This window comes from Panthera leo, chromosome D3 (genome assembly GCF_018350215.1).
Source record: "Panthera leo isolate Ple1 chromosome D3, P.leo_Ple1_pat1.1, whole genome shotgun sequence".
NCBI lineage: Eukaryota > Metazoa > Chordata > Mammalia > Carnivora > Felidae > Panthera > Panthera leo.
The window spans coordinates 76064799-76077424 of record NC_056690.1 but is presented as its reverse complement, the minus strand read 5'-3'; the positions used below and the strand labels follow the sequence as shown (position 1 = coordinate 76077424).

At 43.3% G+C, this 12626-nt stretch overlaps 1 protein-coding gene across 1 annotated transcript in view; it reads right to left on the bottom strand.

Annotated features, from left to right (window-relative positions):
* ST8SIA3 (ST8 alpha-N-acetyl-neuraminide alpha-2,8-sialyltransferase 3) overlaps positions 1–12626 on the bottom strand; it is a 79558-nt gene that overhangs the window by 16309 nt on the left and 50623 nt on the right. The window contains 1 exon segment of the mRNA XM_042909708.1: positions 5495–5623. Coding sequence (XP_042765642.1) covers positions 5495–5623 — 129 coding nt within the window.

Genomic DNA, 12626 nt, shown 5'->3' with positions numbered 1-12626 from the left:
TACATTTTTATAGCACTTCAATCTTTTTTCAAAGTACTCTCACATCTATTATCCCATCTTGACCTCCCAAGGAAACTGTGAGTTGGGCACAGCAAGTATTTCTATCCTGATTTCACAGATAAGACACAAGGAGGTTAAATCACACAGACAGGCAGGAGGAGACTGAAGCTAAACATCCATGTCTGATGTTAAGACTGCTAGTTCCTCTACCCTCTTTTTTTTCCCTCTGCAATCTAGCTTCTACTGCTGATATTGCTTTATTTAAAGCAATGTTTCTCACCTCTACCTGTTTATTTCAGTCACCTGAACAACGGAAAATTAATTCCGGGGTCCAGGTTCACCCCAAACCAATTAAATCAGGATTTTGCAGGTAGTTCCCAGGCATCCATGTGTCTTAAAGCTCTTCAGGTGATTCTGATGCACAGTTAGGATCAAAAACCATTGTTAGAAGCTGACCAATGGCAATGCTCATGTCAAATTCAGTGGTTTTTTTCTTCACTACTAGCCTGGACCAATTGGACATTAATTTCTTGTTTAAACTCACTCCTTTCTGGTTTTAATGAAATGACACTCTCCTGGTTTCCTCTTCTTCTCTAGTGACACCCTTTTATTTTCTTATTTTCTTCTTCACCTTCTTTGTTTTGTCTTCCCAACTTACATGACTTTGACTTTACTCTTTTCTCTGCATGGTTACATAGGGTTCAGAGGAATAGCGTGTGGGAAGGTTGTGCAAGGGGTCATTTATTTGCAAGGGCTTGGATGTTAGAACATAAGCCATGTAAGAGCAGAGCCTTTCTTCCAATCACTGCTACAATTCTAGAACCCAGGACCATTCTAGAACCTAGGACAGACACATGCTCACTAGCTTGATGAATGGACCTACTTGACTGAATCTCAGATCTGGGTATGCAGTTCGGACTTGCATTCAAGTCTTGCCCCTCTAATGCCATCTCTTGGACGTGCCACCATCTTCTTAAACCAAACCGGCTCAACACTAAGCACATCTTCCTTCCTTCTACAAAATAGCTCTTTAAAATGCTTGCTACCCACATCACTGCTTCCAACAGCCTCATCCTTCCAGTCCTGGATCATCTTTCTCCTTTGGATCATCTTTCTCCTTTACCCAGACCTACATCATGGTCTCCCCATTTGGCTGACACTGCCTTGCCCATGGCCTCTGGTGGAGAAAGAGTGCTAGGCTGTGCCCGGGGCACTGACTGGACCAGGAGTGGGTCCATCCATCCATTGGCCAGTTACTCATATGGTAACCAGGGAGGAAGGCTCGCAGTTCCCTTGGAATGTAGAGAGACAACATAGAGAACATTAATGGCAGATTTGGAGGAACTATCAGTCTGACTTTGTGATGCAACTTGCTTCGACACTGAATAGCTTTCTAAATTCAGTTCCAAGTTTTGTGAATCCTTTATAGAAATTCAATTTTTCTTAAGGTTGCTGGCATGAGACTATTCTGACGACACCCACCCGCAAGTAATTATATCAATGTCAGTACTAGTATTTCTTCCTTTGAAAATAACATACTTTTCAATTTGCCTCAATTTTGCCTCTTTTTTTTTTTGTATTTAGGACCATTTAACTAGGTCTTAACTACCTCCTGCTTGAACCAGGTAATAACTTTCTAGCAGGTTTACTTGTTCCTTCTGCCTAGACTTCCTACCTCTAGTTAAACCATCTGGGTTTAAAACTTGTATTTGTCCCTTTGAAAAGCTTTTTGGCAAGATTAGAGAGGAAGAATAGCCCAGGGATTAAATAAAAGAATGGGTCTGGGGTTGGCCTGCCTGGGCTTGAATCCAGGAATCAGTTAGCTAAATTGGTGATCTGGGAAAATCTACTTAATTTCGCCGTGCCTCAGTTTCTTTATCTTAAAATAGGAAAGAGTAGTAACTATGTCAGAGGGCTATTCAAGGGATAAAAATTAGTTAATTATGCAATGCACTTAGCATAGGGCCAGGTATATAGTAATGTCAAGATATGTTGGCTTAATTATTGGCATCTCCTCTGAGAAAGCATCCCATTTCCCTTTCCATTCCCTACTATCCCCCACTCTCCACAGAAGAATTAGAATTAGGCTCTCTCTGCTTTCATCAATTACATAGTTTCCTATTATTTTGAAATTTAGGGCTAAACCATCTTTTCACATACCAAATTTCACAATGATTATTACATTGAAATTTGGGTAACTTTGTACCTTCTACCTACTACCTCAGAACAGAGTGAGACTCCTGACTGGGTACCAAAGCTGACTCTGTTGGCAAACTCTCCAACACTTATCTTTTGCTCTTGAGCAGAAATGGTAATTATGTTTTCTTGCCGCATTCTGCTTTAAGGGGAGTATGGGCTCCTTCTGGCCAATGAGACATGAAGGGAAGTGCCTGGGAGGGTTTTTGAGGAAGACTATTACCTCAAATTTAAAATGATGCCTAAGGAAGAGTAGTTGCTCTCCTTCCCTGAATATTGTTGTGAGGTTTAGAATGGTGGCAGCCATCTTGGGACCATGAGGGGAGACAGCTAAGGACAAAACTAATACTGTAGATGATAAGGGAGAAGGGCAGAAGGTACTGGGTCCTTGAGGATTTCACAAGGAATTGATCTAACTGATATTACAGCATCCCTTTACCATGACCGCTAGCTATGAAAGAAAATAAATCTTCCTTAATGTTTAAACCAGTTGAGTTTGGATTTAATTTGGCCAAAGGCATCCTAACTGACATAGTGCCCATACCACATTGTTTAAATTCTGATTATTAAAATAAAATCTGGTCCCTGGTCTAATGACTCTGGACCTCTTGAAGAGAGACTTTTTTCTGATAGTGCTAGATGAGGGCAATTTTTTGGTACCGAATGAGAGGAGATGAAGGAAAGGTGGGAGGAGAGAAAGAAGACAATGTGGAAGAGGGTATAAAAGAGTGAGGTGGCTTTGCATGGCTCCCTACCCCCTGTCAGTCTATGTGAAGGACAGTTTTCCAGCCTTATAAGGTTTCCAGGGATATAGTCCCCAACACCTTCCCTGCATGGGGACCCAGCTCTTCCTTTCTTTCCTGCAGCTCTTGTCAGTTACTTGCTAAAACGACATAAGGAGTCAGTTTGTTTATTTCTCTTTTACTATTGCTTAAGGAACTTCTCTCTGTTTCTAATATATTCCTCCCGAACATCTCTGAGTTCACCTGAATACTATGCCTTTGTTCGCTAAATATTTAGCAAGAACATACTGTGTGCCCAAGCAGTGTTGCCTGCTCTGGGGATCTGGACATGAATGAGATAGAGAAGGTCCCACTCTCATGATACTGTGGAAGTGACAGATGATAAGTGAACAAAATTATTTCATATGGTGCTGGCTGCTATGTATAAACTGTAAAAGGAAGTGTGAGAGAGGATGTGACTTTTGAGCTGAGGCCTAGAAGGGAACAAGGAGCCAACCAGATGGTGCAGGAAGAGGGGACAGCAAGTCAGTGGCCCAAGAGTTGGACTTAACCTGGCATGTGTGAGGTACAGAAAGATTAGTGTGGGAGTATGGTGAGAGGGAGGCTGACTCCAGATCCCATAGGCCCTTGTAGCATGTGGGGTTGGACTTTATCCTGGTTGCAGTGGGAAGTCCTTGGAAGGTCTTAAGCAGTGGAGCAGTAGGGTTAGATTTACAGTTTTGGAAACCACTCCTGATACCGTGTGAAGAATGGCTATTGGGATGAGGGGCAAGGGTTAAGTAGGGAAGACAGCTAGGAGCCCCCCACAGTGGTTCAGATAAGAAGAGAATGGTCGACAAGATGAATAGGATTTCTTTCCTCACAGAGCTCACTGACCTGTTAGGGATATAGATGAATAAACTGGAGATTTGATAGAATATGTTCTACAATAGGAAATCTGACAACTTGCATCCTGTAGTTTCCCTATGATGCCTCCTGGTGCGGTGGGGACCTTGTTTGTAGGGGACGAGGGTGGGCAAGTGGCCCAGGGACTCAGCAACTGAAACTCAGCTTTCTCCATCTAGTTAGGAGGGAAAGACTCATCAAGCATGTTTGTACACGCACATTGTGCTTTTTGATGTACATATGCCTTGACTTTTTAAGTGAGATTTTTAGGTCCTTTGCAGTGAAGTGGTACTTTTTTTTTCTTCTTTTTGTAACCTAAGTGAAACCTGGTATGCATTAACTGCCCAATAAGTATGATCCAAGTGTTTGTCAATTATTTCTGCATTCAGTTAAGAGACGAAATTAGAGTCTGGAAAAAAGAAGAGTCTAGTACTTACTAGCAAAGAGAACTCAAGAAAGATCTTTGGAGGAAATCGTAGACACCACCAAAATGGGCAGAAGAAAAAGTTTAATAAGGGTGTAGGCAGGGCTTACAGGGGCCAGTAAGGGATGATGAAGCATCATGGGACTAATGACAGTGAGGAGCTCTTACCCCCCCCCCCCCCCACCAGAAGGGCAAGAAAATAAGAACTTGGACAGGGTAAGTGATGAGGGGGACAGCCTATATGAGCTGTGGCCTTTAGAAGAGGGATGCAGCCAGCCTGTGGCAACTAGATGCATGACCTCACACTTCTACCAGTCTCTGATCTCCACCTGGGGTCTATTTTATTTTATTTTATTTTATTTTATTTTATTTTATTTTATTTTATTTTAGAGAGACCATGAGTGGGGGAGGGGGGCAGAGGGAGAGAGAGAGATGATCTTAAGCAGGCTCGATGCTCAGCACGGAACTTGACGCAGGACTTGATCCTCTGACCTTGGGATCATGACCTTGGCCAAAATCAAGAGTCTGATGCTCAACCGACTTAGCCACCCAGGTGTCCCTGCAGGTGGGGTCTTGGGTTAGCTGAACCTAACACTGGAAAGCAAGGAAGCTCATCGATGCAGCTCAGATCTAGGTCCATGTCCCAGGACACGGAGCAGAGTGGAGTGGAGTGGAGTGTGACTCTGGAGGTGCAAACAGAAGACAGCTGATAAGAGTGTCTTGCTCCTTCCCATCTCTCTTCTTTCTGGAGCATGCACTTCAGAATGGCAGGGATTGTGTTTCACTGGAATCGGAGTAAAGCTATCATCATCATCATCATCATCATCACCATCACCACCATCATCATCATCATCATCACCATCATCATCATCATCATCATCATCATCATCATCATCATCACCACTTCTATTTACACAAAAGGAACCTGAATAGTTCAAGGTAACATAGTTCATGTGGCAGAGCCAAGATTTCACCCCAAGCCTTAGGACTCCTGGCTCAGTACTTCCCACCTTCGTACCCAGTGTCTCCCCAGCCACCTGCTCCTGTCTGCACACGGATGAGTCATCTCCATCTTCATCAGTTAACCCACTCTCATGCTGGCAGCTCACTGTAGAGGGTCACAGCACAGAACCCCCGGAGCCTGCAACCCCGTAGCTGTTTTTAATCTCTTACTTGTACCATGTGCTACACCACAGGTCCTGGTGAAATTCCAAAGCGGGGACTCTAATTACCAACAAGGGGCTACCTGATCTGAATGGTCTCTCCTCTCAGTGGGACACAGCGTTCTATCGCTGTGCCTGCTGCCAGGGGGATGCCTTCCAGGGCTGACTCCTCTGCAGGCTTGCGCAGGGAGACGTCTGTGGCAGGGATGGCTCTGTTGATTTTGAGATAACGCAGCTGTTCTCCAAGGCTTCATCCCAAGAAGTATCCAATGGAGACGACTTGGGGCTTCAGTCAACTTTGTACGTTGGAAGTAGTGGCAATTCTTGAAGATGGAGAGAATTTGGGAAGAGGGGCCTTATAATAAAAAATTAAGAACTAATATTTACCATGTGTTTATTATTATGTGAGGCACTATTCGAAGCGCTTTAGGTGTTCTTAAAGACCACTTAAGAGTTCTTACAACTTTATGCTGGAGGTGCAGTCATTATCCTGACAGTTCCTCTGTATTTCCTGGGTCTTTTCATGCTTCTGCTCCACTCACATGGATACCTGTCACACCTCCTCCCCCAGCTTCGCCAGCTGCATGTCCTTACTACCTGGTGACTCTGTGTCAACGTGATACCATCCACCCTCCCTCCTGTTACCATGGATGAAGTACTTACGCACTAGACCCTGTCTGCCCTTGCCTCCCCAAGGGCATTCTTTTCTCCTGCATCATCGAATCGTTGCTGTCTGCTATTTCACTCCCAACTGCCTACCAACACACTTTAATCTCTCCCACCCCTGGAAAAAAAATCCTTCTCTTGACTCTACACACTCCTCCGGCTACCTCCCCAGGTTTCTGTTCCCTTTTATAGCAAAACCTCCTCAAAAGACTTGTCTGTTCTTTTTTTTAAACTTTACCGGGGAACAATTGACAAATGTAATTGTATAATTTAAAGTGTAAAATGTGATGATTTGATGTACATATGCATTGTAGAATGATTACCAAGATCAAGATAATTAACACATCCGTCACCGCACATAGTTAACGTAGTTAATACCCCCAGTTATTTTTGGGGTGAGAATGCTTCAGATCAACTCTCAGCAACTTTTAAGTGTACAATACAATGCAGTTAACAATATGGTATCGTATATTTGAAAAAGTTGCCTATTCTTCATGTCTCCAATTCTCCCCAGAACCCACTGTAACCAGGCTTTTGCTTATACCTTTCCAGAGAACCCAGTTTTTTCCTAGATTCTACTCAGCTCCCTAAACCATCAACCATGAAGGGTCCCAGGACCCACAACTCAGACTACTATTTTTTAGCTATGCTCATTCCGTAGATGAACTCAACTAGTCTCCTGGCTTTAAATATGCTGAAAATTTCTGAAATATTTTTAGTATTTCATGTATGTATGTATGTATGTATGTATGTATGTATGTATGTATTTATGAGGTATAGTTGGCATATGATATTATATTAGCTTCAGGTGTACAGCATAATTATTTGATATTTATATACGTTGAGAAATGATTACTACAATAAGTCTAGTTACTATCTGTCACCATACATAATTACAGAATTCTTTTTTCCTGGTGATGAGAACTTTTAAGATTTACTCTCTTGGCACCTTTCAAATATGCACGATGCTGTGCATTATAGCCCCATGACTTATTGATCTCATAACTGGAAATCTGTGCCTACTGACCTCCTTCACCCCCTACACCTACCCCCAGACTCCCTCTCCTCCATTCTTTATCAGTTTTATTTTGTTTGTTTTGTTTATTCAATTCCACATATAGATGAAATCATGCACTATTTGTTGTTCTCTGACTTACTCCATTTAGCATGAAAGTTTGCAAATCTATATTTCCAGCTTGCATTTCCTCCAATAATCTTGGCTTATTTTTTTTTCTCCATAACACTCATTACCTTATAATGTATATTTTGCTTATTTATTTGTTTGTTTTACCACAGACAAATGGTAAACTCTATGTGGTAAGGCATTTTTAAAAAACATTGTATTATGGAACATATCAAATATACAATAAATCCCTTATATTCATCATGCAGTTATAATAATCATCAACTCTTGGGGAATCTTGTATCATTCATACCCCCTCCCACACCACTGGATTAATTTAAGGCAAATGATAGCCACCATACCATTTAACCTGCAAATGTTTCAATACGTGTCTCTAAAAGACAAGAACACTTAAAGTACAACCATAGCAATTGCTTAATGTCATCAAATATCCAGTCAGTGTTCCAATTTCTCCAGTAGTCTCACAAATGATTTTTTATTGTGATAAAATATATATCACATAAAACGGACTATTTTGCTAATTTTTAAGTGCACACACCAGTGGCATTAAGCTCACGGTTGTACAACCATCTCTGCTATCCATCTCAGAGATTTTTTTCATCATCCCAAACCGAAACTGTACCCGTTATGTACCCATAGATGACTTTTCAGTAGTGAGTTTGTATCGGTACTTTTAAGATCCATCAATTGCATTTGACTGATACTGTGTTTATGTTCCTAGATTCCCCTCCCTCTTTTCTGCCTTTGAAATTACTGTGGAAGAAACTGGGTGGTTTGTCTTGGATCTTGCTGATTGCATACCCATGGTAGTATTTAACACGTTCCTCTGTCCCCTGTATTTCCTACAGACTGGTAGATCTGGAAGCTTCTTGAGATTCATGTTGGTTTTGCTGTTTGCCAGGAGTTCTTCAGAGGTGGTACTGTGTCAGGAGTCATGTAATACCTAGTTGTCTCTTTTCGTGGTATGAGAAGTCATTGATGATCTTACCCAGATCCATTAATTCGTTAGTTGGTTACAAGATGGTGCTATTCTATCATTTCTTCTCCATTTATTATCCAAAATATAGAATTCATTCCTAGAGCATGAAATATCCTCTCTTAAACTATTGAATTACCTTGAGATACAGCTCATTCAGGAAGGGTGACTTAAATGCTTTATTTTATTGTATTCTTTTCAGCTTTCAGGATAATGTACCCAGCATCCTCAAAATGTGATCGTTTGAAAAATATCAGTATGAACTCTTGGATTTTTACAAATGGGATGCATTTCAGTGACCTCTGATTATCTTTTTTGATGCTCTTCCTCCACCAATAGGAGTCTCTTCAAGTTGGCTCCTGAGATCTTTTGAAATGACTTTGGATAGCTGCCTTGTTTTCTTGGGTAAAGAGATGTTCCGGGCTCATTGTGTAACACATTCTCCTCTAGACCTGGGCTTTCTGTCTCTTTTGTTCATTGCTGTATCTCAGCTTTGTGGTATATGCCAGAACAGAGTCTGGTGCATAGTAGGTGCAAAATGAATACTTGCTAAATGAATGCATACATGCTCTTTTTAAAAGAGACTGAGAGGGGCGCCTGGGTGCCTCAGGCGGTAAAGTGTCCGACTTTGGCTCAGGTCATGATCTCATGGCTTGGGAGTCTGAGCCCCGTGTTGGGCTCTGTGGCTGACAGCTGAGAGCCTGGACCTGCTTCCGATTCTGTGTCCCTCTCTCGCTCTGTCCCTCCCCCGCTTGTGCTCTGTCTCTGTCTCTCTCAAGAACAAATAAAACATTAAAAAAATAATTAAAAAAAGAGACTGAGATAGTAGGGGCTGGCTAACAAGCCTGCAGGTGGCACATGGGAGAGCAGGATTCGAACCAAGAGAGTTTGCTTTTCCATCTTGTGCTCTTAACGGAAACACTTGTGGGCCTTAAGATGGGCCAGGATGAAAATACAAATTGGTCAGAAAGGTGGGACACACATTCACGAATGGTCAATCCAGAGGGCTCCCTGAAGACAGTAGAGGCCACTGGGAGCTTTTCCATCCCCGTGGGCACTCTCCAGTGCTGTTCTCTGGAGGGAGCCCATATTTACCATACTTACATAGTAGATGCTGAGGGGTGTTGTTTTATTTACACTCTGTAACAATGCTGAGAACTGTGGTATCTGAATGTAACAGGTGAAGTAGCTGTCACCTAGGGAAGTGGAGTGGCTTGCTGTGGGTCGCACAGCTAGCTGGTAGAAGGGCTAACACTGGAGTCCAGGCCTGCCTGGTTCAAAGAGAAGGCACGTTCTTCCTGTGGTTTCCCACGTCCAATAGAGGTTGGGACAGGATATTCATTAGGACAGCCCCATCTGGCATATTTGATTACCTTGAGTTTGGAGACATCTGATTACCTTAAGTTTGCGGGGAGTCCTATCCCCCGTGGCAATATCCTGCCGAATCCTTCAGAGACCAGCTCGCAGCACATACCTTTCAACTCTCCTGTCATATTCCTATGGTCCATTATTTCTCTTACTTACCCAGCTGCCCTGAATCTGAGTGATGTGTGCATCCCCAGTGGCAGAGATGGGTGCTCCAGAGAGCAAGTTCCATGCCCAGCTCATTCTTGTGTTTCCCTGTATGCTTCTCAGTACCCAACACAGTGCCAGGCACACAGTGGCCACTTAAGCACTTTGAATTGTTTGCAGAATGTGTAAGACTGATCCTTCGAGTTTGAGGATCCTTCTTCCCACCCTCAGACATATTCATCCACAGGACAAAGAAATTCCTGTTCTCTAGCAAGTTGGCACATCTGAGACGAATGGCTGAGCAGAGACACGACACCTCCAGAAAAGTTTAAGGAACAAAAGAGTAACAGACAGGGAGGATGCTTACAGCCATGGCCTTCAAAGAGGGTTGTACCTGGTGATTGGCTGGATGGAGTAGAGGGAGAAACATTAGATTTATTTGCGTAATCTAATTTTCGACTCATTCTTCAAAAATGCCTATTTCTGTGTATGCTTAAAATTGTCCTAATATACAAGTACAGTTGTATATAATTTATAAATTATAAATGTAATTTATTATAAATAAATTTATAGTTTATTATAAATGTATTTATTTATTTAATTTATTATAAATGTAAATTTATAGTTTTAAATGTACGTATATTGGGAACACACTTAAAATTTCTTACCTGGAGAGATGGGTGGTCAAAAAAAACTTTGGAGACCATCGATTTCTAGAAATTCCTGGCTGGTACCACCAGTGGTTTCTCATGGAAAATTCCAGGCTGCCAGTCCTGGAGTAGCGGGGAAAGGAAACAATTACTCTAAGGCACCAGTGATTTGAGCAAGTGTTTTTGCAAATTGTGCCAATAGTTGGTGTATCCCCAAGGGCCTGAAGAGCTGGGTTTGCTCCTCCCTAGCGGGGGAGGCTGCTCTTGGTTGGGTGAGACATTAGGCGTGTGGTCGCAACTCTCCCCACCCAAGCCACACACCTTGGTGCCCCTGTAGAGACAACCCCCATCGTTGGGGCTGACTGTCTACATTTCAGTTTTTAATTTATTCTTGGGTTGATCTGCTCAACCTTCTCCCCTACCCCACCCCACTTTTCTTCTTTTCAGCTGCCCTAAGAATTGTCTTTGGCTAGACTTAACCTAGATACAGATGTGGGCGACAGGGGTTTGGCCAGGGGGGCCTGATCTGACACAGTCCCCCAGGACACTGAATTTTGGCATGTAGCGTCAGAGTGGCCACCCTTTCTTCCTGGTGCTTGGAAGTAGGGTGCTGTGGGTCTAAGGACTGTAACACGGCGTCCTCCTCTAAAACAAAGAGGGGTCTCTGGGTTGAAGGAACTGCCAAGGCTACAGACCCTGAGGGTCAAGTATGAATCCAGCAGTGACAAGTGGAGGGGCCCTCGAACTGAGAACTAGAAGCAGGTGCCGAGTAGGCACTGAGGGTGGGGGGTGGAAGGAGGAGTCCTGAGAGATCCCCTGCCTCTCTAACCAGCTAGTGTACCCTCCGTGGGGGTGTCCCATGTGCTGGGGGACACAGCCATAAGATGAATGTGATGTATTTTCTGGCTGTATCAGTTTTACTTGAAGAATGGGGCAACGGTTTTTACAGTAAAATACATATAGAAAGACTATGGAATAAAAAGCAAATGCATTTTTAAAGTGAAAACAGATTTTTGCTATAGATCTCTTTATGCCTCTTCCCAGGTTTCAGAGGATTTGCCTTCCCTGTCGTCTGCTTGTGGGAAGCGCGAGAGCAAAATATTCGTCAGTGGGTCTGTTGGGTGTGAAGGGCCAGAGGTGGAGGAGACAGGACACCCTTGGCCCCAGGGAGCGAGCACAAAAGAAGCTGACCCGGCCTGCTGCACAGCACCTTGGTCAGTCTTCACTGGGGAAATCCGATCCCACCCAGGGGGGGAATCACCTCTCTCTGCAAGAAGCTCTCGCTTCTCAGTGTCACTTGCCCAGGGAGCTGGAATTAGAGAGAAATTTCCACTGTGTTAGAGCCAGGGCCTTTTCTGGGGGGAAGGGAGAGTTCTTTTTGGATTGGGTCAGGCCTGCTCATTGGGAGTTTGAGTAGAAGGGCATCTGCCTGTCTGGTGAAGAATCACTGGATGTTAGAGCAGGGAGGACCTGATAAATCCTCTGCCTGACTCTCGCGTGACTTAGGAGAATCTGGGAGCCCAGGGAAGCAACTGGCTGCTTAGTGGCAGAGGTTGATTCAAAACAACATCTTTTTTGGGGGTGCCTGGGCAGCTGAGTTGGTTAGGCGTGGGAATTCAGCTCAGGTCATGACCTCGTGGTTCACAAGTTCCAGCCCCGCATCAGGCTCTGTGCTGATGGCTCGGAGCCTGGAGCCTGCTTCGGGTTCTGTGTCTCCTTCTCTCTCTGCCCCTCCCCTGCTCATGCTTTGTCTCTCTCTCTCTCTTGCTCTCAAAAATAAACATTAAACATAACCTCTTTTTTAAAAAAATTAAATAAACTTTATTATTTTTTTTAAAATTTTTAATGTTTATTTTTAAGAGAGAGAGAGAGAGAGAGTGTGAGTGAGTGGGGGAAGGGCAGACAGAGAGGGAGACAGAATCCAAAGCAGGCTCCAGGCTCTGAGCTGTCAGCACAGAGCCCAACGTGGGGCTCAAACTCATGGACCGGGAGATCATGACCTGAGCTGAAGTCGGATGCTCAACCGACTGAGCCACCTGCTCAGGTGCCCCAAAAAAATTAAATAAATTTTAAATTGTATTATAAGAACACTTAATATGAGATCTACCCTCATAACAAAGTTTTAAGTGTATAAAAGCAATATTGTTATCTACAGCACAATTGTGTACAGTTAGATCTCTAGATCTTACTCATTTGCATAGCTGAAACTGTATACTCATTGACTGGTAACTCCCTGTTTCTCCCTCCACCATTCTATTCTTTGTTCC